The following is a 22,970-nucleotide window of genomic DNA, read 5'->3' as shown; positions in this document are numbered from 1 at the left end:
TTTCTGTCAATTTTCTAGCTCCTTGTGTTGTGCCTCAAGTTTCTCAAGGAAAAGTGATTGTTTCAAATGCCACACGACCTAATATTACTGCAGGATCATCTGGTGATTCTGTAATGGTATCTCATGGTGATCATCTCTCACTGGAATGTGAAGATCGATATGAACCTGCATTTAATAATACACCAATAACTTGTAACAATGGAACATGGTCCCATATTCCACGCTGCCAACCAGGTAATTAATAGTAATTCAGGCATTTTATTTAAGAGTGGAGGCAACAGTATAATTATGTTAGGTATATCATCAACAAAACTAGAATAAAGAATCTTTTTTCATGTTGTACTTCAGTGTAATCATGCATATTGTTTTAATTTAATAAAGAGTTAGACTTTTTCAATGATTTTTTATTTGCCCTTTTTTCTCAATAAAATTTATAGTGTTGTTTCTCAGTAAATTTACATTAATTTGCTTTGTTGTGATTGGCATTTATTTAATATCAATCATAATTAAAAACAGAGGAAATATTTTATTTCTTTTTAAAAATTATATAAAACAAAAATATTTCAGTTGAACATATTCAGCGTTAATACTGTATGCCAAGTTAAATCACATCCCCCACAGACTATTTTCCACTATCATTCAATTTGTACACAGTCCATACAGCTCATTACTTCTTTTTGCATTATAGTGTGAAATTTTTTAACTACTTGATAGAACTGCAATGTCAGATAATACTGAAAAAAATATAAGTAGAGTCATGGTAATCGTGATACCAGAAATCCAATTCTTTCAGGACTTAGAAAAATGGGAAAGCTTCCCGATGACATATTAATCTCAAGATGAAAAAGGTAAGTATATTATGTTCTGTATATAACTATATATTTAGATTTAAAGAAACTTATTTAGTGGTTTTTAATAATATTAAAGTTAACATTTAAAATTAAATTTTAACATTTTTGAAGTTAATTTTCTTTCTCAAGAGCCAAATATTAATATGATGCTGTTTGAGCTTTCTAAAGTTTAGAGATAATTGTTTACTCAGAAATACTACTGTATTCTTCATTTGATATATGCTTTTGATCTTGATATGTTACCAGGGTATAAATTTTCACTTTTTTGTTATTTTAAACAATTTATCTCTAAAATTATTAAAAAAGTCATAACATCTATATAAATAAGTTTAATTTTTAAAACACTCAAACATTTTGTACAGTTAAATTAAATCTCAGAAAATTTCTAATTTTTAAAAAATCATTATGATGATTATGAATAAACTACAATATATAGGTAATTTTTCACTAATTTCTAAAAATATTAATAATTTTTAGATACTAAAAATAAAATTTTACACTTTTGGATGGAATACAAATTTAATCATTGCAAGAACCATAAGTCTGCTTTAAAATAATTCTTAAAAAAAAGTAGTTTCACCCTGTAACTTGAAAAATGTAAAAATTGATCTAGTTAAGTCTAGTTCCTTGAATACTATTTTTGTAAGTTTTAAGGAATAGCATTTTGTGTGCTCACATGTGGGTCTTGTTTTTTATGAGATCTCAGTTTATATATAATAGAACCAAGATGTCTTCTAAACCAACATGTGATAGATAATTTTTCTTTTTATAAATATTTATGTAACATAATTTATTATAAACAACACAGAAATCTTTCTTACAGTTAAAAAGGAATTAATTTTATAGCCTATACAATCAAAATGTTTATTCTTTTAATACATATCCATTTATATAAATCTTTTTGTTTGTAAATAAATTACAAAATTTCCTTTTTTTTGTCTTTTTCCTTAAAGGTAAATAAAAATTTATAAAATGTTATGAGTAATTATAAATTTCTTGTGATTGCTATGCAAAGCTGACCATTACATTTAGGTTAGTTTTAATGATTGTTAATATTATGCTAATTTATTATGTATCATTATATGTAAAGAAGAAGTATTATTTACAGAATTATCTCTTTTATGATTATTTTTCAGAATTAACATTAATGTCTCCACTGATACTTTGTACTCAATAGGATTCTGAAGACCACAATTACCATTCTTACCAACCAAACTTCTTGAATGGAGAATTCTGAATTATTTTTTACTCAACTTAGATTTTTAATGATTTGGGTATATACAATTTACTGGTTGTACATTCAAGACAACCATATTTCATAAATAAAAGTGCAACTGATATTGAGAAGTTGTTTATCATTCAAGTTCAAGACGAACAATGTACTGCATGGTCTGGGCCTTGTAATTAAGAGTTGATGGATGTGAATACTGGTATTATGAACTGAACATCAGTGGCATCATTTCTTCAATTGGCAGTCATTTTCAGTAAGAGGAGACTGTATCAACCATGAATGTGCCTTGTACATTTAAAACAAATTTGAAATCTGCGAGTTTGTACCTCCACAGAAAAAACCATAAAAAAGTCTTTGTAATTGGTTCAGATTTTCTTGTAGAAGAAAATGGCTTAAGTAAATATATTGTTAACATATGTGAAATATTATTCATTTTATTTTAGCACTTGATTTTATTAAATTATTTACAAGGTCAAAGCACCTTTGGGCTATGCCAAAGTGGTTCTGGCACATACACCTTATATGTCATGAATAAAACACACAATTTTTGTTCTTTAGTGACAAAAAACTCAGGTTTACTAAAAGCATAATATAGCATTGATTATTATATCTTACGTAGATGAATAACTAAACAGTTCTATTTTGCCATTTTGTACTTTCCATTTTACTTCTTTTTTTTTTCCTGTATTGCAAGCTTCTTAGGATTCTGCTTAGCTGAATCCTTCAAATGTATCATGTTGAAAACTATAATAAAATTGCACCTTCATATCTTTTTCTACAGGCCGTTTGGAATTACATTAGTAAAACATTTTTAACAATACTAATAAAGTTTAATCACATTAACATCATTATGTTTCAAGATGATATCTTTTAGACCACTATATAAGTTGTAAAAAAAATGAATAAAAAAACTAGATAAACAATGAAGTAAAAAAAATTAAAAAACCAAAGTGCAATAAAATATCATATGTGCGCTTCAATCAAGATTATAATAAAATAAAAATAACATTTTACAAAGCGTTTCCATCATGCTCTCTTGTCAGAGTTATTAACTTCTGCACCTTATTTCAACACTTTATTGTTTATAGTTATGAATTTTGATGTTTATGAAATGTTCAAAAATAATTAAATTAATGCTTATTTAGATTATTTGATTTGTTTTAATTATTTTCACCTTATGAACCTAAAATTATTATCTTATATTTTATTTTGCCCTTCGCAGTGAAAATCTTTTCCAGTTTATATTATTTTTGCAGCAACCAATTTTTTTTTGGCGAAAACTACTTCTTTACATTAATGGTCAAACTTTCAGAAAGATCATTATAGTCTGAATACAAAAATACTAAACTTGGTATACCACAGTTACGTCAAAACTAGTTTAACTATTACTGAAAATAAAAGAAAAAACCCCAAAAAAAGTTAAAAGTTTATGAAAAAGATGTAAGCATCAACATACAAAAGAATAAGTAAGGAGTCATAAAGTGATCTCCAAAGACTCTAATGGGGTACAACCCCAGTTATTAAGTACAGCCCTTATTGTCTTTGTACATTATAGTCAAAAATTATAAAGGTCAGTATTGAATATTCTATGGTATTTTTATATTCAAGTCATCTTTTCAGTTTGATTAAAATATGTTGTGCTTCTCTTTCATATGCAGTGATAAACAAAAAGGAAAACAACATTTTTAGCTGTATTAAATAAAGTGTAACTGACAGAAATAGTGAAATTTTGTAAAAAAAAATTCAGATGGAAGATCATATGAAACTGAAATTTTAGTTTAATTCATGAAAAAACAACTACCATTAACATCTACTAAATAACAACTTTTTTTAAAGAACTTCCTTCTGTATCATTATTGTTTACAGTAATTTATTTAAAAACTATTTGATGCTAAAGAATTTATCTAAAATCAAGTTATGCCAAATATTTAAGAAATTTTCTGCCATTAGGAAAACAAGGGGCATTTTCTAGTGGTTTAAAGAGGAGCATCTGTCCAAAATCCAACTTATTAAGTTAAAAAAATTATAAAAATATATGCACAGAGAAATAAAAATGGTTCAATTATCAATTTACAGATTAATTTTTATTGAGAACTGGTCTTTGAATCAATAAAATCATGAGTACATTGAAATTTTTATAACAGATATTTAATTGAGAATGCAGGATATAAAATGTTTGATAATTGTAAGGGATTGGCACTGATTACCAATAGAGGGAATGTAGAAATATAATATTAAATTAAACAGTATCATTATTTAATGATGTTTAACAGTTCAGTGTGTTTCAAATTATTGTGTTATAATCAGATGCATTTGACTTGTCACACTGAATCAGTTGACATGAAAATTCATCATAAAATGTTTAAAACAATGGTATTGTTTTTATTCAACATATTGCTTACAACATCAGGAGTAGTGCATGAAAACAATTAACTGAAGTTTTGTTATGCAGAGCACTGAATATAAAAGTGATTGGTTGATTTTTTTTCTATATACTGTATTTTACCCACTCATCTAACAGTGGGTGGTTGTAATGTGTATACCCACACACATTTACACACATATGCACATACGCACACAAAATCTGTTGTAGTTTGCTATACTGTTTCATACTATCGTTTGAAACTGGATTTGGGCTAACTAGACTCACTTCTTTACCCAGCATCAGACAGATAGCTTGGTCATATTCACTTTGTTATTACGTAGCACAAACTGAGAACTTTTGCTATATTCAGCCTTATTTGATACAAATAATATTTTTAAATTTTACTTTATTTTCTTTTTTAGTAGTTCTCAAAAATAAAAACAACTTCATATCTGTTAATTTATAGTTAAAAACATATTTTATTAATATACATATGTTTTACATTTCACAGTTCTATTTTGATTAAATTTATTCACCAAAAGAAAAAAAAAATTATATATATATATATAATAAATAGTAGACATTTATGAGAGCCATTTGTATTTCTATTGGTCTTCTTTTAATTGCGGGGAACTCGTTTCTTGATGTTCAGTTTGTTCTTTTGTGCTTCCCAGACCTTTTTCATTTTTTCTTTATAATTCCTCCTGTTTGTCAGTCCACTTTTTGACTATCCTTGATTTGTGATCTTTTCTTTGAAGTTCTTAAATCTGTAGTTTATTTTCCTGAATTCATCTTTATCTTGTATTGTGACTTCATTTCCTCCAGGTCTTTTGCGTTTCTTTAACCCAGTTGATTGTTGCTTTCATCTGTATAAGTTAGTTGAAGATCCTTTTGGTCAGTCTGTCATCGTTCATTCTTTTGAGGTGTCCATAGAATTTTGTGCGTCTTTCTTCAAGTATTTTTCTTTTGGTATTTAGTTTTGATGTATTCTGTTTTTCATAAGAGATTTGTAGGCCAGTTTTTCTAGCAATTTCTTTCAATTTTTTGATCGTTACTTGTGCTTCCTTCTTGTTCTATAATAGTAAGGCGATATCCTTTGGAACTCTAAACACTCTATTACCAGATAGTCTTTCCTTTTTCCTAATTGCATCCCTTTAATGTCTTCTTTTTCCAGTTCTTGTTTCCATCTTATTATTTTTCTGGAATTAGGTTGAATAGAATGGGTGATAGCTAATCGCTGTGTCTCACTCCTGTTTTTATTTCAAATAGTTTCAATATTTCTCTGAGGAATTAAGTTTGGAGGTAGTGTTGGTTAGGGTTTGTTTGTTTTAGAGTTCTTGCTTTCTTGTTGATGCCAAACTCTTTTAGTATTTTAAAGTACAATTGTCTGTCAATGGAGTCAACGCTTTTTTGAAATCTATGAACTTGACTATGGTGTTGATGCATCTTAGTGCTCGGAGTCAAGATGCTTTTGAGGCTGAAAATTTGTTCTGCACAAGATCTGTCCTTTCTGAATCCTCCTTGATATTCTCCTATTAGATGATCTGCTTGTTCATTGACTCTGTATAACAGGGCTTTGAATAGGATTTTGTAGGTTACAGGGAGAAGTAATAATATTCCTGTATAGTTGTTGGTGCCTGTTTGATTTCCTTTCTTGTGCAGTGGAAGGTTAAGTGGACATTTTTAGTCATCTTGTATCTTCATCTTTGATATCTCCTTGCAGATCTAGTGTATTTTCTTCACAATAGTTTTTCTCCATATTTTAGCATCTTCTCCTGGTGCTTGGTTGTTTTTTAATGTTTTTATGATGAATGGAGTTCATCTGTGGGTGGTTCTGATTCTACGTTGGGGTTCTTGTTTGTTTTGAATTTAAGTCATTTCTTAGGTTCGTTAAAGTTGAGTGGAAATAATCCAGTATTATTTCACAGTTTTTCCTGTTGTTGATTATCAGTTTTCTGTCCCCTTTCCTTAAGCATTAACTTGCTGGCTGGTATCCTCTTAGTTTCCTTGAAGATCTTACACAAGTCCCTAGTGTTATGTATCTTGAAGTTTTTCTCTATTTTTTCCACTTGTGTCTTGTCATATTTCCACTTGGTTTATCATATTGTTTTTGCTGTTTCCTTCCTTTGGTTCCTAAATTTTTTGCATCTGTCCTCTGTTTTGTTGGAGTGGCAGAGTTTCCACGCTGCTGCTCTTTTCTCCAATGCCTTGTCACATTTTCCGTTGACCATCTGTATCTTTGTTTCTTTATTAGTTCTGCTATTCTTTTTGTTGCTTGGTAAAGATTTCTTTAATTTTGTTCCAATCTTTGTCTTAATTTTGTTTGCTCAGTTATTCCACATAATTTTCTTGATTATACCTAATGTTTCTGTAACGTTTTTGGGTTTTCTTGGTGTTCTCATTTTGGTCTATTTGGTTTGAATTTAACTTTTATTTACAAAAAAATAGTGATTGAATCCATGTTGATTACTCTTTTTATTAAGATATTTAGAATTTCCTTTCGATTTCTAATTATCACTCTGGTCAATTTGGTATTCTGTTTTAGAGTTTGGGAAGACCCACATTTTCTTCTTTCTTTGTAGGGCTTTGAAGTACATTGGCATTATTTTTAGGTTAAACATTCTGCAGAAGGAAATAAAGAAATAATTTAGGGTTGTGGAATCCCACAACTTTAGTTGGTATTTAATTACATAATTACATTAAAATAGATTGTTTTTGTAATTTGAGAATTTTGAAAATGTTTCTGTTTTAAAATTCTGTAGCTATTATGGCTGAATGCAAATTTTGCTGTCTAGACAGAATTGGTATATATATCCAACTACAAATATATGTAACATATATATATATATACTAAATTATAGAATTTAAGAAGTACCTTAATTTTTCCATGAAAGTACTTTTGCAATATCCTGCATTTTCAGTCAAGATTGAAATAATTCCATTATTGCATAATAAAAATACTAAAATAATGAAAGTTATTTATTAATTTATAGCAAGTGCTGCAATATATTGTCGTTTTTATAAATTTTCTTCGCAAACACCATCTGATGGTTTATCAAATTTTGTTTGTATTTATATAAGAAATGTTTTTTTAAAATATTTAATTTGATATCATCTTTATTAATTTCTAATATTTCTAAATTTGAGTTAATATAAGAAATAGAACATTTATTATTTATTAGATAGTCTTCCGTATTAAATAAATCTAATTTATTATTTTAGTAATTTCTTTGATGTTCAAGAAATTAGTTTTAGGGATTTATTATTTTTTTAATATATAAATATCATCACAATCATTACATTTAATTTTATAAAATCTACACAAATTGTTTATTTTATTATTTTTGTGTTTTTAACAATTTTATTACATGGTTATTAGGTCTGTATGCTGGTTTATGAATTAGTAAATAAATTAAATAGCTTAAATATAAATAAAGACACTAGAATGGTTAGTTATGTCGTAACTAACATATATTCTAACATACCTGTAGGCCATACCATAAAATTAATAAAAAATGAACAGTAATTAAGAAAATCCAAAATTTATTAAAGGTATCATTACTATTATAAGAAATACATGTCAATGAAACTATTTTGAATTTAATAAAAAATATTTTATTTCAACAAGTTTTTGCAGCTGCTGCTAGGTCTGGGTGTATGTATAGATAAATGCAATCACTACTATTGGCTTGTTGGAGCCAATTAGATTTAAAATCTAATTATACTAACAATTATGTCAGAAATATATTTACAAGATTTTGAGAAAATTAGTGCATGGCCTCATTCATATACATGAAGTTTTAATATGGACATATTATGTTGATGATATTCTCATTATAACCAGGTAATAAACAATGAACATCTGATAATATTAAATAAATTAATTTCTTATAATGAAAATTAAAATTCACATTTGAAATAGATAATCACAAAGTATTACATTATTTTAGATATCAGTAACAAAATAAACAAGGAAAACCAAATTGAAACATCAGTATATAAAAAACCTACATATAATAATATAATAATTCATAAAAAACCAAATCATCCTTGGTCTCATAAAATTATTACTTATACAAATATGATTAATACAGTAATCAAATACACACATAATAACAAATAAAATCTAAATAAATATCATAACACATAGCAGTTGAAAATGGATGTGATACAACCTTAAATAACAATATTTATAAAAAAAAACTATCATAATATTTATAGAAAACAAAAAACAAAAAAATAACCTTTTAACAATACATAATAAAACACAAAAGAGTGGTGAAGGTATATACTTACAGTATTTATACACTAATAATATCATTGAAAACATTACTGAAACTTACAAAAAAGAAATATTTAAAACAGTTTATAAGACTAAAAAATAATAATAATAAAATAAAAAAATCTGTATAAATTTTATAAAATGAAATGTGATTGAGATTGTTTTTATATAGGAAAAACAAATAGATCTATTAAAACTAGATTTCTTGAACATTATAGAAATTACAAAACAATAAATTAGGGTAATCTAATATGGCAGATCATCTAATAAACAGTCTATTTCTGATATTAATATGAATTTAGAAATATTACAAACAAAATTAGTATTTTAGTATTTTTATTTTAAAATTTTTGTTATGCAATAACAGAATTATTTCACTCTTGACAGATTGTGGGATCCTGTGAAAATACTTTCATGGAAAAATTAAGGTAAAATATGTCTTATCTCAATATTTTGACTAGGTTGTTTATTTTAATAGAATTTAAATATAATTTAACAATACCGAGGAATAATATGAATTTTAAAAAGATTGATTTCATATATATGTAAATATATAGTAAACAATTAATTTATTATAATAAAAGTTTATATTATGTGTTTTTCTTATACCTTAGTAAATCATTAACCCATTATAGGACAACAAAATATTTTTAAGACACTTTTACATATTTTGAGTAGTGTTTGAAAATGATTAATGAATTTTTTTTATTCAAAGTACTGAATATAAAACTGATAAGCTTGGAATTTTTTCTATGTACTGTATTTTCTCCCGCCTTCCTAACATTGGGTGCATTTAGAATGGTGAAGTTGACCAGGGAACACACCTATTGACTGAAATGCAGTTTATTATCCATTGTTTTAATGCATGGTGCGTAGAAAATTTCACTACATTTAGATAATTAATGATGAAATTTTACAGTATTGTTCAAATAAAGAGTATTGGACAATTGTTTTGATTGAATGGAATATTAACAAAGCAGGAAAATGGTCCAGACAGGTCAATGGAGAATGTGCACAGTTTCCTGCGTTACAGGTAGTGATCTGGGATCAGTGATGATTTAGTGCATGCTGTCAACAACACCAAGTTGAGTATTGTGATTTTTTTTAAATTTGTAGTAAAGTGGTGATTTGAAATTCTTTCAAAATAATTACACATGTTTTAATTCTCTGTTACAAATAAAGTTCAACTTTATTTTTTTAATTTTGGGTATTCAGGTGATTGAGGACATCAAATTGATTATAATTGCTAAGCATGTTGCCAGCAGATATGAATAATGTATTTAGGCTTCTTTTTGAAAACACTATTATTTTAACATTAATTAGCAACTTCATATTACTAATATTAGCCAATAATATTAAGCTCTTTCCAATTTCATTAAAACAATTTTGAGTGAAAAGATTAAATATAACACAAAATTGTATTTTCTGACTGACTGAATTATTTTTCACCATAACTCTGTATGAAATTGAAGTTGAATGAATAAAATGAAATACATCGTCACAATAAAATGGTTAACATTTATGCAAAAAAATATTATTTTACTAAACTAGCAAGTACAGATATTAATAATTACTGGTATAGATATTAATTGTAGTGTAACTGCTAATTTGAAATATAAAACTTAAATCATTGTGCTTATTTGTTTATTAGAGGATCTCAAAGTGAATAACAACAAACATTTTTATCAAAATACTTTAATCTGTTTTGAGTGATATGAACTTACATTACTAAAACAGAAAAAGACAGATAAACTAATTTTTTTCACACCTGTGAAAATCTAAATTTTTGTTGTTTTATTGAGCAAACCACTACGTATATGATTTTTCATTCCACTACACTAAAAAATTATGAGGCAAATCTTATGTTAGATTTAACCTCCATAAATGGTAGTCTTGATTATATACACTTCCTAGCTTATCTACACATTTCTTTGAATGCTAGCTGATTATTTTCCTGTATATTATAGTTTAAATATTATTACAATCTGTATTTATTACACTAAATTATTTTTGCCAGACCATACTAAAATTAATTGTTATTACTTCTTATTTTAATATTCTTGAAAATTAATAGCTAAAATATTTTTCTCATGAAATAGCACGTTGTAAATACATGGCAAAGGCACCACGAAATGGAATGGTGATTGCTCCAAAAACAGAGCATGGTATGAAAGCTAGGTATAAATGCAAAGATGGATACATGCTTCGTGGATCTAGCACTACAGAGTGTCAGTTTGGAAACTGGACTGGTGATCCACCATACTGTCAAGAAGGTAAATAGTTTTTTTTTTGTGAATATGAGTAGGATTAGTTGCATATTATGTAAATAAGTAAATAATTGCAAATGTATATAATTATATTAAAAAAACTACCTTTCAAATTATTTTTAAAAAATCTTGAACTTCATTAATCTGAAAGAGAGTGTTTTAACATTTCTAATTTTTTCTAAGCATGACCATGCTTTGATACAAATACTTTTGTTTAACATTGTGTGTGTGTGTGTGTGTGTGTGTGTGTGTGTGTGTGTGTGTGTGTGTGTGTGTGTGTGTGTGTGTGTGTGTGTGGTGTGTGTTTCAATAAAAGGATTTATTCAGTGCTGAAATATATATTCAGTTTTATATAAGTTCAAGGTTTAAATATTTCATTATGCATTACCTTCATGTAATTTAATTGGCTCTAATGTGTCTCCAGATATCATCTTCACAGCAAGTGGAAGTATATTAGGATCTCATTCATATTACCTATAATTCTATAAATCATCTATTTTTTATATTACAGTAAAATTAAAAACAAAAAAAAATTCTATAATATAAATGAGGAACATTCCAAGTATTTAATAATGTATAAATCACTTGTTTAACATAATTACAATGGGCAGGATAGAATTCAGTACTTTTGTTAATGAATTTACAAAGCTAAGTTTAGAAATATTTGTTGTTTTATCATTTAAATTTTTTTTCTCTTAGTAGTAATAAACAAATGAAACCATACCCTTATCCTTAGAAGTAACTTTAATGATTATATAATATACAAGGACATCCAGAAAGAAAATGTCTGAATGTAATTCCTGTGGATGTGAAACTCCCGAAACAATGTAAATTCAGTTTAACTAATGTATTAAGTTAGCCTGAACCAAGTTTTGTAATTGTATATTCATTTCTGTTATTGTTATTTTTACTATTTTTTCTGAGTGTTTAAAATATGTAAAAGGTGATAAAAGTCCTGCCAAGAGTGAAATTTGAATTGTGAATCCTTTAGACATTTTTAGCCAAATAAGAGATGTATATTTTGAATAGGTTATGAAAAAATCAACTCTTAAGAAAGTAGTGCATCCTCTTGTAACTGAATTTTTAAAAAAATGATGGATTACATTTTATATTATATTTTTTGAAATTACATTATATTTTTGAAAAAAAAATTGAATAATTAAATAGGTGTAGCCTTTGTATCTAGAATTATATTAGTGAGATGACCAATGAATTTCTTTCTTATGCGATGACTAATAATAAAAAAATGGTTATAATATAACACGATTTACAGTAAATAGCAATCAAAAAGAGTAGTATTATTCAAGGACTTTCAAAATCTAAGAAATGTAAGTTAAATTATAAGCACAAAGTATGTGATGGAAAACTGTCTGGGACTGGAAACACTGTCTTATTGATTTTATACCTTGCAGAAGTAAAATAAATTCATTGCCATACTATGAACAGATCCATCCAAACCATAAAATAAGTGATATCTCATTGTCAAGCAAAATTGTTTAGTTTCACTATAATCCTCACCCACAATCAGCTGCAACAACTCAAGTGCTGCTTCAAAAATTTGTTTGGAAAGTATGCTACGATTCACCTCACTGTCTTAATCTTACCCCAGTAATTTTTGTTTCATATACTAAAAAAGTGAGGGGGCTTGAGTGCTCAGTGCTACACAGTAGCTGGACTGAAGGTGCAACCATATTGGAGAGGTAACTGTTGAGAGCCAGACTAAGGAATGATTCCTGAAAGAGGGCAGCAGCTTTTTCAGTAGTTGTTAAGGGCGTAGCTCAGGATGACTTAATCAACATCACTCAATCCTCTGAGTACTGCGCAGATGAGAGCAATGGAAAACTACAGTTGCTTTTTTCCAAGAAAATGTAGCTTCTGCATTTTCATATAACAAACATGGAGACACCTTCCTTGGTAAAATATTCCGGAGGTAAACTAGTCCCCTGTTTGGATCTCCAGGTGGGGACTACTAAGGAAGGGGTCACCAGAAAATTAAAAAATAACATTCTACGAGTCGGAGCGTGGAATATTAGAAGTCTAAAAAAGGTTGGTAGGTTAGAAAATTTAAAGAGGGAAATGGATAGGATAAATGTAGATGTAGTAGGAATTAGCGAGGTTTACATGTAAAAAGCCAGGTGATACTGCAAGGTATCAGATAGATTATATCATTGTTAAGCAAAAATTTAGAAATCAACTCGTTGACTGCAAAGCTTATCCTGGAACAGACATTGATATAGACCATAATTTAGTGATAATGAAATGTAGATTGGGCTTTCAAAACCTGAAGAAAAGGTGTCAGATAAATCAGTACAATCTAGAGAAGCTTGAGGAAGAGAAGGTAAGGAAGATTTTTGAGGACATCACAAGAGGTCTGAGTAAAAAAGATAAGGTAGAAAATGTAGAAGAAGAATGGGATAATGTTAAAAAGGAAATTCTTAAATCACCAGAAGCGAACTTTGGCGGAACAAAGAGAACTGGTAGAAAACCTTGGATTTCAGACAATATATTGCAGCTGATGGATGAATGAAGAAAATATAAAAATGCTAGTGATGAAAGTAAAAGGAATTATCAACAATTAAGAAATACTATAAACAGGAAGTGCAAACTAATGAAAGAAGAATGGATTAAAGAAAATTATTCAGAAGTGGAAAGAGAAATGAACATTGGTAAAATACAGGAAAGTTAAGGAAAATTTTAGGGTACATAAATTAAAATCTAATAATATGTTAAACAAATATGGTACACTGATTTATAATACAAAAGGCAAAGTCGATAGGTTGGTGGAATATATTGAAGAGTTATACAGAGGAAATGAATTAGAAAATGGTGTTATAGAGGAAGAAGAAGAAGTCGAAGCAGATGAAAGGGGAGAAACAATATTGAGATCTGAATTTAAGAGAGCATTAAAAGATTTGAATGGCAGAAAGGTTCCTGGAATAGACGCAATACCTGTAGAATTATTGCGCAGTGCAGGTGAGGAAGTGATTGATAGATTATACAAACTGGTGTGTAATATTTATGAAATTTACTGAGGAACTTGATTACTACGAGGACATTGATTCCAGAACAACGAAATAGTAGAGTTCGTGCGCAATTGTATCATGTATAGGAGAAGTTTGTCACACTTCAAAAAGAGTGTTATAGTCATGATACCAAAGAAAGCACAAGCAGATAAATGTGAAGAATACAGAACAATTAGCTTAACTAACCATGCATAAAAAATCTTAACTAGAATTCTGTACAGAAGAATTGAGAGGAGAGTGGAAGAAGTGTTACGGGAAGACCAATTTGGTTTCAGGAAAAGTATAGGGACAAGGGAAGCAATTTTAGGGCTAAGATTAATAGTAGAAGGAAGGTTAAAGAAAAACAAACCAACATACTTGACATTTATAAACCTAGAAAAGACATTCGATAATGTAGACTGGAATAAAATGTTCAACAGTTTAAAAAAATTAAGGTTCAAATACAGAGATAGAAGAACAATTGCTAACATTTACAGGAACCAAACAGCAATAGTAATAGTTGAATAACACAAGAAAAAAGGTGTAATAAGAAAGAGAGTCCGACAAGGATGTTCCCTATCCCTGTTACTTTTTAATCTTTACATAGAATTAGCAGTTAATGATGTTAAAGAACAATTTAGATCCGGAGTAATAGTACAAGGTGAAAAGATAAAGATGATATGATTTGCTGATATAGTAATTCTAGCTGAGAGTAAAAACGATTTAGAAGGAACAATGTTGAGCATGGATGAACTACCGCATGAAAATAAACAAGAACAAAACGAAAGTAATGAAATGTAGTAGAAATAACAAAGATGGACCACTGAATGTAAAAATAGGAAGAGAAAAGATTTTGGAGGTAGAAGAATTTTGTTATTTGGGAAGTAGAATTACTAAAGATGAATGAAGCAGGAGAGATAATGCCAAATAGTACAGACGAAACGATCCTTCAGTCAGAAATATAATTTGTTTACATCCAAAATTAATTTAAACATCAGGAAAAGATTTCTGATAGTATATGTTTGGAGTGTAGCTTTGTATGGAAGTGAAACTTGGGACGATCAGAGTACCTGAGAAGAAAAGATTAGAAGCTTTTGAAATGTGGTGCTACAGGAGAATGTTAAAAATCAGATGGCTGGATAAAGTGACAAATGATGAGGTATTGCGGCAAATTGATGAAGAAAGAAGCATTTGGAAAAATATAGGTAAAAGAAGACAGACTTATAGGCCACATAAGGCATCCTCGAATAGTCGCTCTAATATTGGAGGAACAGGTAGAAGGGAAATATTGTGCAGGCAGGCAACGTTTGGAATACCTAAAACAAATTGTTAGGGATGTAGGATGTAGGGGTATACTGAAATGAAACATCTAGCGCTAGATACGAATCTTGGAGAGCTGCATCAAACCAGTCAATTACTGAAGACAAAAAAAAAAAAACTAAAAACATTTATTATTTTAATGTTGATAATAGCCACAAAATAACTGAATGACTGATACAAATTAAGCAACAGATTTTTAAATGATGGAATAATAAAAATTCTGAGTTGATAAAATTTTATGTTAAGTATATTATATGGAAAGATACAGAAAGTTTTATTGTAAGTATAAAATAAATAAATACCTTTTATTTACTATTTGTTTTAAGTGTATTGCAACCCAAAATTATTTACTTTTATATGATCCTTTAATTTAAGTTTTCCCATTTTTTTTAAATGCATTACTTATAAATGAATTGTCCAATATGTTCTAGTTTACTGTCCATTCCCTGGATACGTCGAGAATGGAAAAGTTTTGCTTGTTGGTAATATGGGACTATATGACTATAGACCTTATGTTCGTAAGGTGACAAATAATAAACAGATTATGTATGACTGCAATCGAGGTTATGTCTTAGCTGATGGACCTCCTGGAGCAACATGCATTGGTGGACACTGGAGCCCTAAGCAACTACCAAGGTTTACTATTTTCATTTATTTTTATTTTTTTTACTTGAGTACTTTAGGAAATTTATTTTTGTTATTTTTTTTAGAAGCTGAATAAATCCAAAAAAAATTAATTAAAAATAAAATTAATGCAAAATAAGCAACAACTTTATTCAATTGTTTTTTAACTAAACAACACTAAACTCTATTTATTTAAACAATACAACTTGGCTGTTTGTAACATTTGATTGTCTCATGCTTGGTGTACTGATATTGTCAGTCATACCAATATTAGTCTGCTCATCACCTTCTGCTCATCATGCAAGATAATTTTTTTTATCTTATGAATTCCCAATGTTCACAATAAGGAGTTAATTAAAACAAAAATTGCTTATTTCAGGAATTTTTTATTTAATATTTTTTGGTAAAAGTATAACAAGACTGTTTATTATATATATATTCTTTTACAAAATTTTTCAAAATAAATAATTTTCAGGTGTGTTCCTGGACAACATCCTCGTTTACGTTGGAGCCGTTCTGTTCGTTCAAAACGTGCTGCTAATATGCGACAAATATTTCGATCTGTTGGTATGCGTCGCTTGATCAGAATGAAACGAGCATTAGCTGGATCAAGTAGTACACATGTGATGCGTAAACCAAGCTCATCTTCTGGTCAAAAACCACTTTCAACTGGTGATCGAGGGAAAGCTTCACCCACTTCAAAACCTGGTGAAAAAGTTGTTGATGGCGATGGAAAAGAAGAGGAAGAAGTTGGTGAAACTGGAACAAGTAACAGAAGAGGGAAAGGGAAAAAGGAAAGAAAAGAGAATAACAAATTAAGGAATGGCAGAGGGAAAGGTAAATTATTAATTTAAATTTTATTTTACATCAACTAAAATTATGTTCTATTATGATTTGAGTATTGTAATATTTTTATTACTAGTCGTAAAACTAACCAATAAATTTTGCAAGTGTTTTAGTACAGATTTTAAAAGTTCTTTCAGTCACCTGAATTAAAAATAATAATAATAAATTCATTGTTTAGTACTGATAATCAACTTCTGCTAAGTTCGCTTATCTTTCAATCATTTTTAAACTTAACAAGTCCAAACAATTTAGCCAAAAATATTTTTGTAAAAAAATTATTGTTGAAATAGGTTACAGAGATCAAAATATATAAACAAATAAGACATTGAGAACCTTATTAAAATATGTGTATATATTAATACTTAGAGATTAAGTTGTTTTTTGATTTTTTTTGTCTTTTTTTTTAATGTTTGTTTTATGTCATAATCTTCAAATAAAATTATGTATAACAATGAGTTGCACTTATCACAGATAGTCTTTTTCTGAGCTACTTATGACAAAAATAAATTCTGAGTAACATGGTAAACTACATCCCTTATAATCTGATGATTTTGATACATGTGGATTGCCACAGGGAAAAATATCTGGGAAATTGAAAAGTGTGAAATGAGTAAAACACTAACAGACAAAACCATGTTTAAAAAGTTGGTTCTTGTAAATACCAGTGTTAAACAACATTAGGTGCAGTTTTCAATTAATATTGTGGTCATTTGTTAATGACTAATGTCCATACCAGTCAGAACTACTAAAAAGTTATTGCCAAAAAAAGAGGATATGAATTATGTTTCCTTGAACTTGTATGTGTTGTGGCAGGGCTGTTCAAGCCAGTAAATTGCCCCATCTAACATGAACAGTGGCAGTGTGTGGGTTGATCATCGCTTTTTCTAACTTTCCCTTCTTTTATTCTTTATTCATTTATCTTCCTTAGACAAGTTATAGTAATTAGCTCAACCATCACCCTTATACCATCTGTGGTATAAACTGGATACCCACTTCTTTATTATGACTCAGTGGGTAGTAGCTATATTCCAAAACTATTCAAGGACTTTATTTCCAATCTGGAACTCTGCAAAAAGCCAAAATTATTAATTATTAATTGAGGTGCCTAATTAGGCAACCAGGTATTCTATTCCAAACTGATTAAACATTGGTAAATTTAATAAAACAGATCAGTTTTTCTTAATGGAATATGGGAAGTCTGTATAAATAAAATATTTTATGTAAATGTAATATTTTAAATGGTTAAGAAGTTAACCATGAAATCAATACACACAGCTTACACAAAAATTTATGTTAAAGTGTGTGTATTAGTACCTTAATTTTTAATGATTGCATACAACCTAACAAGACACCAATTGCCTGAAAATGGCTTAGTCAATCTCAAGACAAGCATACCAACTTAGAACGAAAACTTTCGGAACAATCGCAAGGTATTACTTCAGAGTATGAATGAGGGTATGTATGAATGAAGTGTAGACTTCTACAGAGTCATGTCGACCATTTCTGAGACATGTGGTTAAATGAAACCCAACCATCAAAGAACACCTGTATCCACAATCTAGCATTCAAATCTATATAAAAGTTTGCCTTTACTAGGATTTGAACCTTAGAACTCTTGACTTTGAAATCAGCTGATTTGCAATGATGAGTTTACCAGTAGACCAGTATGGTAGGTTTACAAAGAAAACTGAGAGGAGAGAAGAAGTTTTCTATTAATTTTCTTTTTTTTTTGCTGAAGTGAAAATAATGTTATATTAGTATGCTTAGCCTATTGAAATTCAGAGGATATTCAGCCTTACATGTGGTACTTTCATCACAGAGCTGCCTACAGTGAGTATCATAGCTCTTAGAGAAAAATTCTGACTAGTATCACTTGTATCTTAGATATTTTGAATGCATCACAATTTTAAGAAAGCTTAAGCAGATGATGCAAAGAAACAGATAAAAAATAAAATAAATACAAATTTCTGTGGGAAATAATACACTATATTCATTGTCTCCAGTCAACAGGACATTTTTTTTTTTAATACACTAATTTTGGAAAATTTTGTTTTGTTGTAGATAGTTACTGGTGACAACAAAATGATTACATGTCTTTAAAAATATTCCTAATCAAAAATTGTGTTTAATTTTTCTATCAGTTCTGTAGCATAACTACTATTATGCATATGATTTAATAGCTATGTTTGAATTACTTAATAATTAGTATTAATGATGATTATGCAATAAAAATTAATATTACTGCTAATATTGTAGTTACTTTACAGGAGGACCTTGTGATGCACCATCAAAAGAGTCATTTATGGAAATTGAGATTATTAAACCGGGACGTGATCCAAATGTCACTTATTCACATGGTGCTGTTGTTAAAATTACATGTTCAAGAGGTTATGGACTTAATATAGGAGATAATACAACAGCCAGATGTAACCGTGGTAGATGGAAACCAGACAAACCACTTTGCCGGATAAGTATGATTATTAGATTATAATACAGTAAATAATTAAATTAAAATTTTTTAATGGTAATTTCTTCCTATATTTTGGTGGTGGTCTAATATTGATTCATTTCATTAAGATCTACTTTTAAACAATATTCTTGACTATACATTTCTTCAATTTTAGTAAAAGAATTAAAATATCTGTCATGTTTCTCCTGTCCATTTTTATTTGATGTTTCAGTTATCTTTTAGCTCCTTATGATAATGGATTATGCTAATTAAACTATTAAAACTTCCTCCATCCAGCACCCAACATTCCCTGAGATAACAAAACTTCAATAAATGTGATATATAGTTATGTATATATCACTATACAGTGACATATAGTTATATATGAACTACGCAGTTATTAATTTTAAATCGCTTTCTGCAAAATAACTACAATGTACAACATAAAAATTAGAATGAAAGGAAGTTATTCTGTAATTACAAATTAATAAATAAATTCTATATAATATTTGAGTATACTACTAGCAGTATAGTGTATAACATATTCATACATTATTTTTCTTTGGTTTCAGTTCAGTTGATTTTTTAAAAATACAGAACTTTAATTATAATTAGGAACAGAAAATTCTCATTGAATTATGTTCTGTTTATATATGTTATATTTATTAGTAACAAAATTTGAATTTCTTGAAGTTTGTGTAAAGAAACGTTTCACTACTCAAACTTAAGGAAGATTTTATTTTTAATACTGTGACTGGGATCTGCTAATTAATTTAACAAAGAAATTAACACAATATATTTTGAAGAAAATACAGACAAAACATTAATTAAACTGGAGAAAAAGGTTAAGGTGAAATGTGAATTGTAGAAAGAAAGATGAGGAAAAGAAATTTAGTATTCTGAAGAAAGGTGTATTTAATATACTACAAATCAGTTTATTTATTCTTCTGCTTTTTCAGTGAAAGGTATTGAAAAATATTTCCCCGAATCCATTCAAAGTAGGAACCTTTATTTTGTGATAATACTTTGTAACTGTAAAAATGTAGTTACAAAGGTCTGTCACCCTCATGGAAAAAATCTCATGAGATGTTTGTAATTCTGTAATATTAAAAAGCAAATGATACATATTTTACTAGTAATAATATAATAGAGTTGAAAATTCTCATTAAACAGATTTTAACATTCTGAAGAGTGCATTCATTTTTTGATTTGTTGTTATTATTATAAGCTTAAGTTACTTATGTTTCTCAACTACAAACTTGCCTTGGAGATTAGAGAATAAAAATTAACCAGATTTTACAATCTCAAAGAAATCTCATTTATTACATTAAAACTATCATTAGACTATGAAATAATGAAAAATTTTTTTAGATTTTGAAAACATTCAGGTTGTGAAAATTACAAGGACAAGTAATAAGCTACTAACAAATACTTACTACATATAAAATGAAACCAATGAAAAGAAAGCTTCACGTAACAGAATATAATTCCAAATGTCCTGCAAAAGCAAACACTTTATGAGATTAAAAGAAATGTTTTGCACTAGTAACTCTGTCACTGGTGTAATGTATGCCAAGTTGAAGATCAACTGAGAGTAAGTGTCTCCATTAAATTGCAGCACTGTACAATCGCTAATTAAACAATAGAAAAAGTTTGTAGCGCCCTAACCAAGAACTGAATAAACCAAAATAACATTGATTCTGCACAAAGCAGAAGATTTATGTATCTAACCAATCAAAATTTTGAATGATACTGAATAAATTAGTTTATAAACTAATAAGAAATTCTAATGAATTAGTTATTTTAGTTTGCACATTATATGAGCAAGTTCTCTTATTTAGTTATCTTTAATTTAACATCTGAAATTAGGAAGAAAAGGATGGGAGTTTGATATAAATTGACAACAATGAGTTTTAGTTTTCAATTTATTTTTATTACTTATTAAGATAAATTGTTATATATGTTTTCAGAGCCATGTTTTGTACCTCCCAGTGATCATGGTATATACACATCGTCAGCTGGTGAGGGTGGTAAAACAACAAGTACAGTATTAAATGAAACTACTGAAATACAACATAATCAAGTGGTTGAGTTTTCATGTACAGTAGGATACAACGTACAAGGTCCTGGAAATTTAAAATGTTGGTATGGCCAGTGGGCTGTTTCATCATTACCTGACTGCACTCCAGGTATTAATGTGTTATATCAAGTCAAAATTGGGGTACTGGGTTTTTTCAAATCCTTACATTTTAGGGTCCAACCAGTTAATCTAGACCAAAAAAATGTATGTGTGTCACATTGCTTTTGGACTTATACCTTAGGATTGACCAAATTGATTGTTTTCAAATTTGACTCAAAAATTTCTGTGTATGGGGTTGATTATAACAGTTTATCCAAAATCCATTAAAGAGGTGGGGGATATCACAGAAAAGCCAATTCTGATTTCTTCTGAAACATTTTGGAGAAAAATTTATTAAAGCAAATTTGTTACCTACAGTACATTTGTTACTTATAAATAATTTTTAAAAACTTCAAAAAAATCAACATTCACCTCTTAAAAATAAATAAATGTTTTTTGTTCTTTTGCTCTATCCCCATTTGGTTAAAATATTTTTCAAAAATTCTTTGAAAGTTTATACTTCATATATAGATTTATGAAAAATTCTACAGTTTTTTTTTAAATTATAGATCCTGGACTTAAAATGAAGAGAAGGTTTTTTGAGAAGTCTCTATTTCTTCTTCTAGCCTTTATTAAAGGGGATGTTAGGATTTAGTGAAAACATTACTTAAGCAAATTTTTTAAGCGCAATCTATTTTAAATGAATATTTTAGTAAAATTCTTCTTGAAATTTATTCCCCACCTCTAAAAAAAATATGTCATTTTTTTGGCTATTCTAGTTTTTATTATTAAAAAAACAAAAAAATTATTTGTCTTCATCACTTAAAAAGCTATTAAAATTAAAGTAGTTTCGGCACCTATATTATATTCTGGACCCAAAATGAGAAGTGATTTTTTTCACTACTTTTATAAAAGTTATACTTTTTTGTTTTTACATCATGCATAGATATTTTGGAAGATTATTCATCTTTTTCTAGTTTGGTTTAGATATTATTACAGATTCAGGTTTCTAATGGTGGCTACTGACCTGTTTTCCCAGTGGGTAGGCCAAGGCATGTTCATTGAGCTGTCATGGACACAATATTCAGCTGTTTGAAGGATTAAGTGTTTTGCCACTGGGGCTACCCTGCAGCCCTCCTGACAGATAATGGTACAAGCTGGAAATGAAAGAAGTTGTTCCGCCAATGACACATTGCACACTAAACTACACCTGTATATCATCCACAGGCAAATAAAATGGATCATCATAATGAGGAGGTGAAGAATACCCTGAGGATAGCCCTAGAACAGGATGTTCAACATCTAATCTGGGATAAGAGTGTGCTATGAGTGTTGTTCGCATTAAAAAAATGGGTCAGCGCCATGACCAGAAAGGCACCAGGTGAACTGCTCATTAGGAGACATCTAGAGAGACCTCGGGACTGGCAGCACTTGAAAGCAGCCGGCCTCCATGGTGCAAGCGGTAACGTCTCAGCCTTTCACCCAGAGATCCTGGGTTTGAATCCCAGTCAGGCATGGAATTTTTCACACATGCTACAAAACATTCATCTCATCCTCTGTGGAAAAAATGCTTAACTGCGGACCTAGAGGTTAAAAAAAAGCACCTGAATGCAG

At 28.7% G+C, this 22,970-nt stretch overlaps 1 protein-coding gene across 5 annotated transcripts in view; it reads left to right on the top strand.

The window, feature by feature from the left end:
* Hasp (Hig-anchoring scaffold protein) overlaps positions 1-22,970 on the top strand; it is a 502,258-nt gene that overhangs the window by 433,594 nt on the left and 45,694 nt on the right. For 4 of the 5 annotated variants that reach the window (XM_075381941.1, XM_075381932.1, XM_075381913.1 and 1 more), the window contains exons 9-14: positions 19-234; positions 10,829-11,002; positions 15,750-15,954; positions 16,418-16,779; positions 19,056-19,259; positions 21,208-21,426. In XM_075381941.1, coding sequence (XP_075238056.1) covers positions 19-234; positions 10,829-11,002; positions 15,750-15,954; positions 16,418-16,779; positions 19,056-19,259; positions 21,208-21,426 — 1,380 coding nt within the window. Of the gene's footprint in view, positions 1-18; positions 235-1,987; positions 2,423-10,828; positions 11,003-15,749; positions 15,955-16,417; positions 16,780-19,055; positions 19,260-21,207; positions 21,427-22,970 lie in introns of those variants that run through there. The other variant, XM_075381951.1, reaches the window with a different exon arrangement.

This window comes from Lycorma delicatula, chromosome 1, assembly GCF_047948215.1.
Source record: "Lycorma delicatula isolate Av1 chromosome 1, ASM4794821v1, whole genome shotgun sequence".
NCBI classification, from domain to species: domain Eukaryota; kingdom Metazoa; phylum Arthropoda; class Insecta; order Hemiptera; family Fulgoridae; genus Lycorma; species Lycorma delicatula.
The sequence above is the reverse complement of the archived record's forward strand: the minus strand, read 5'-3'. Positions and strand labels throughout refer to the sequence as shown.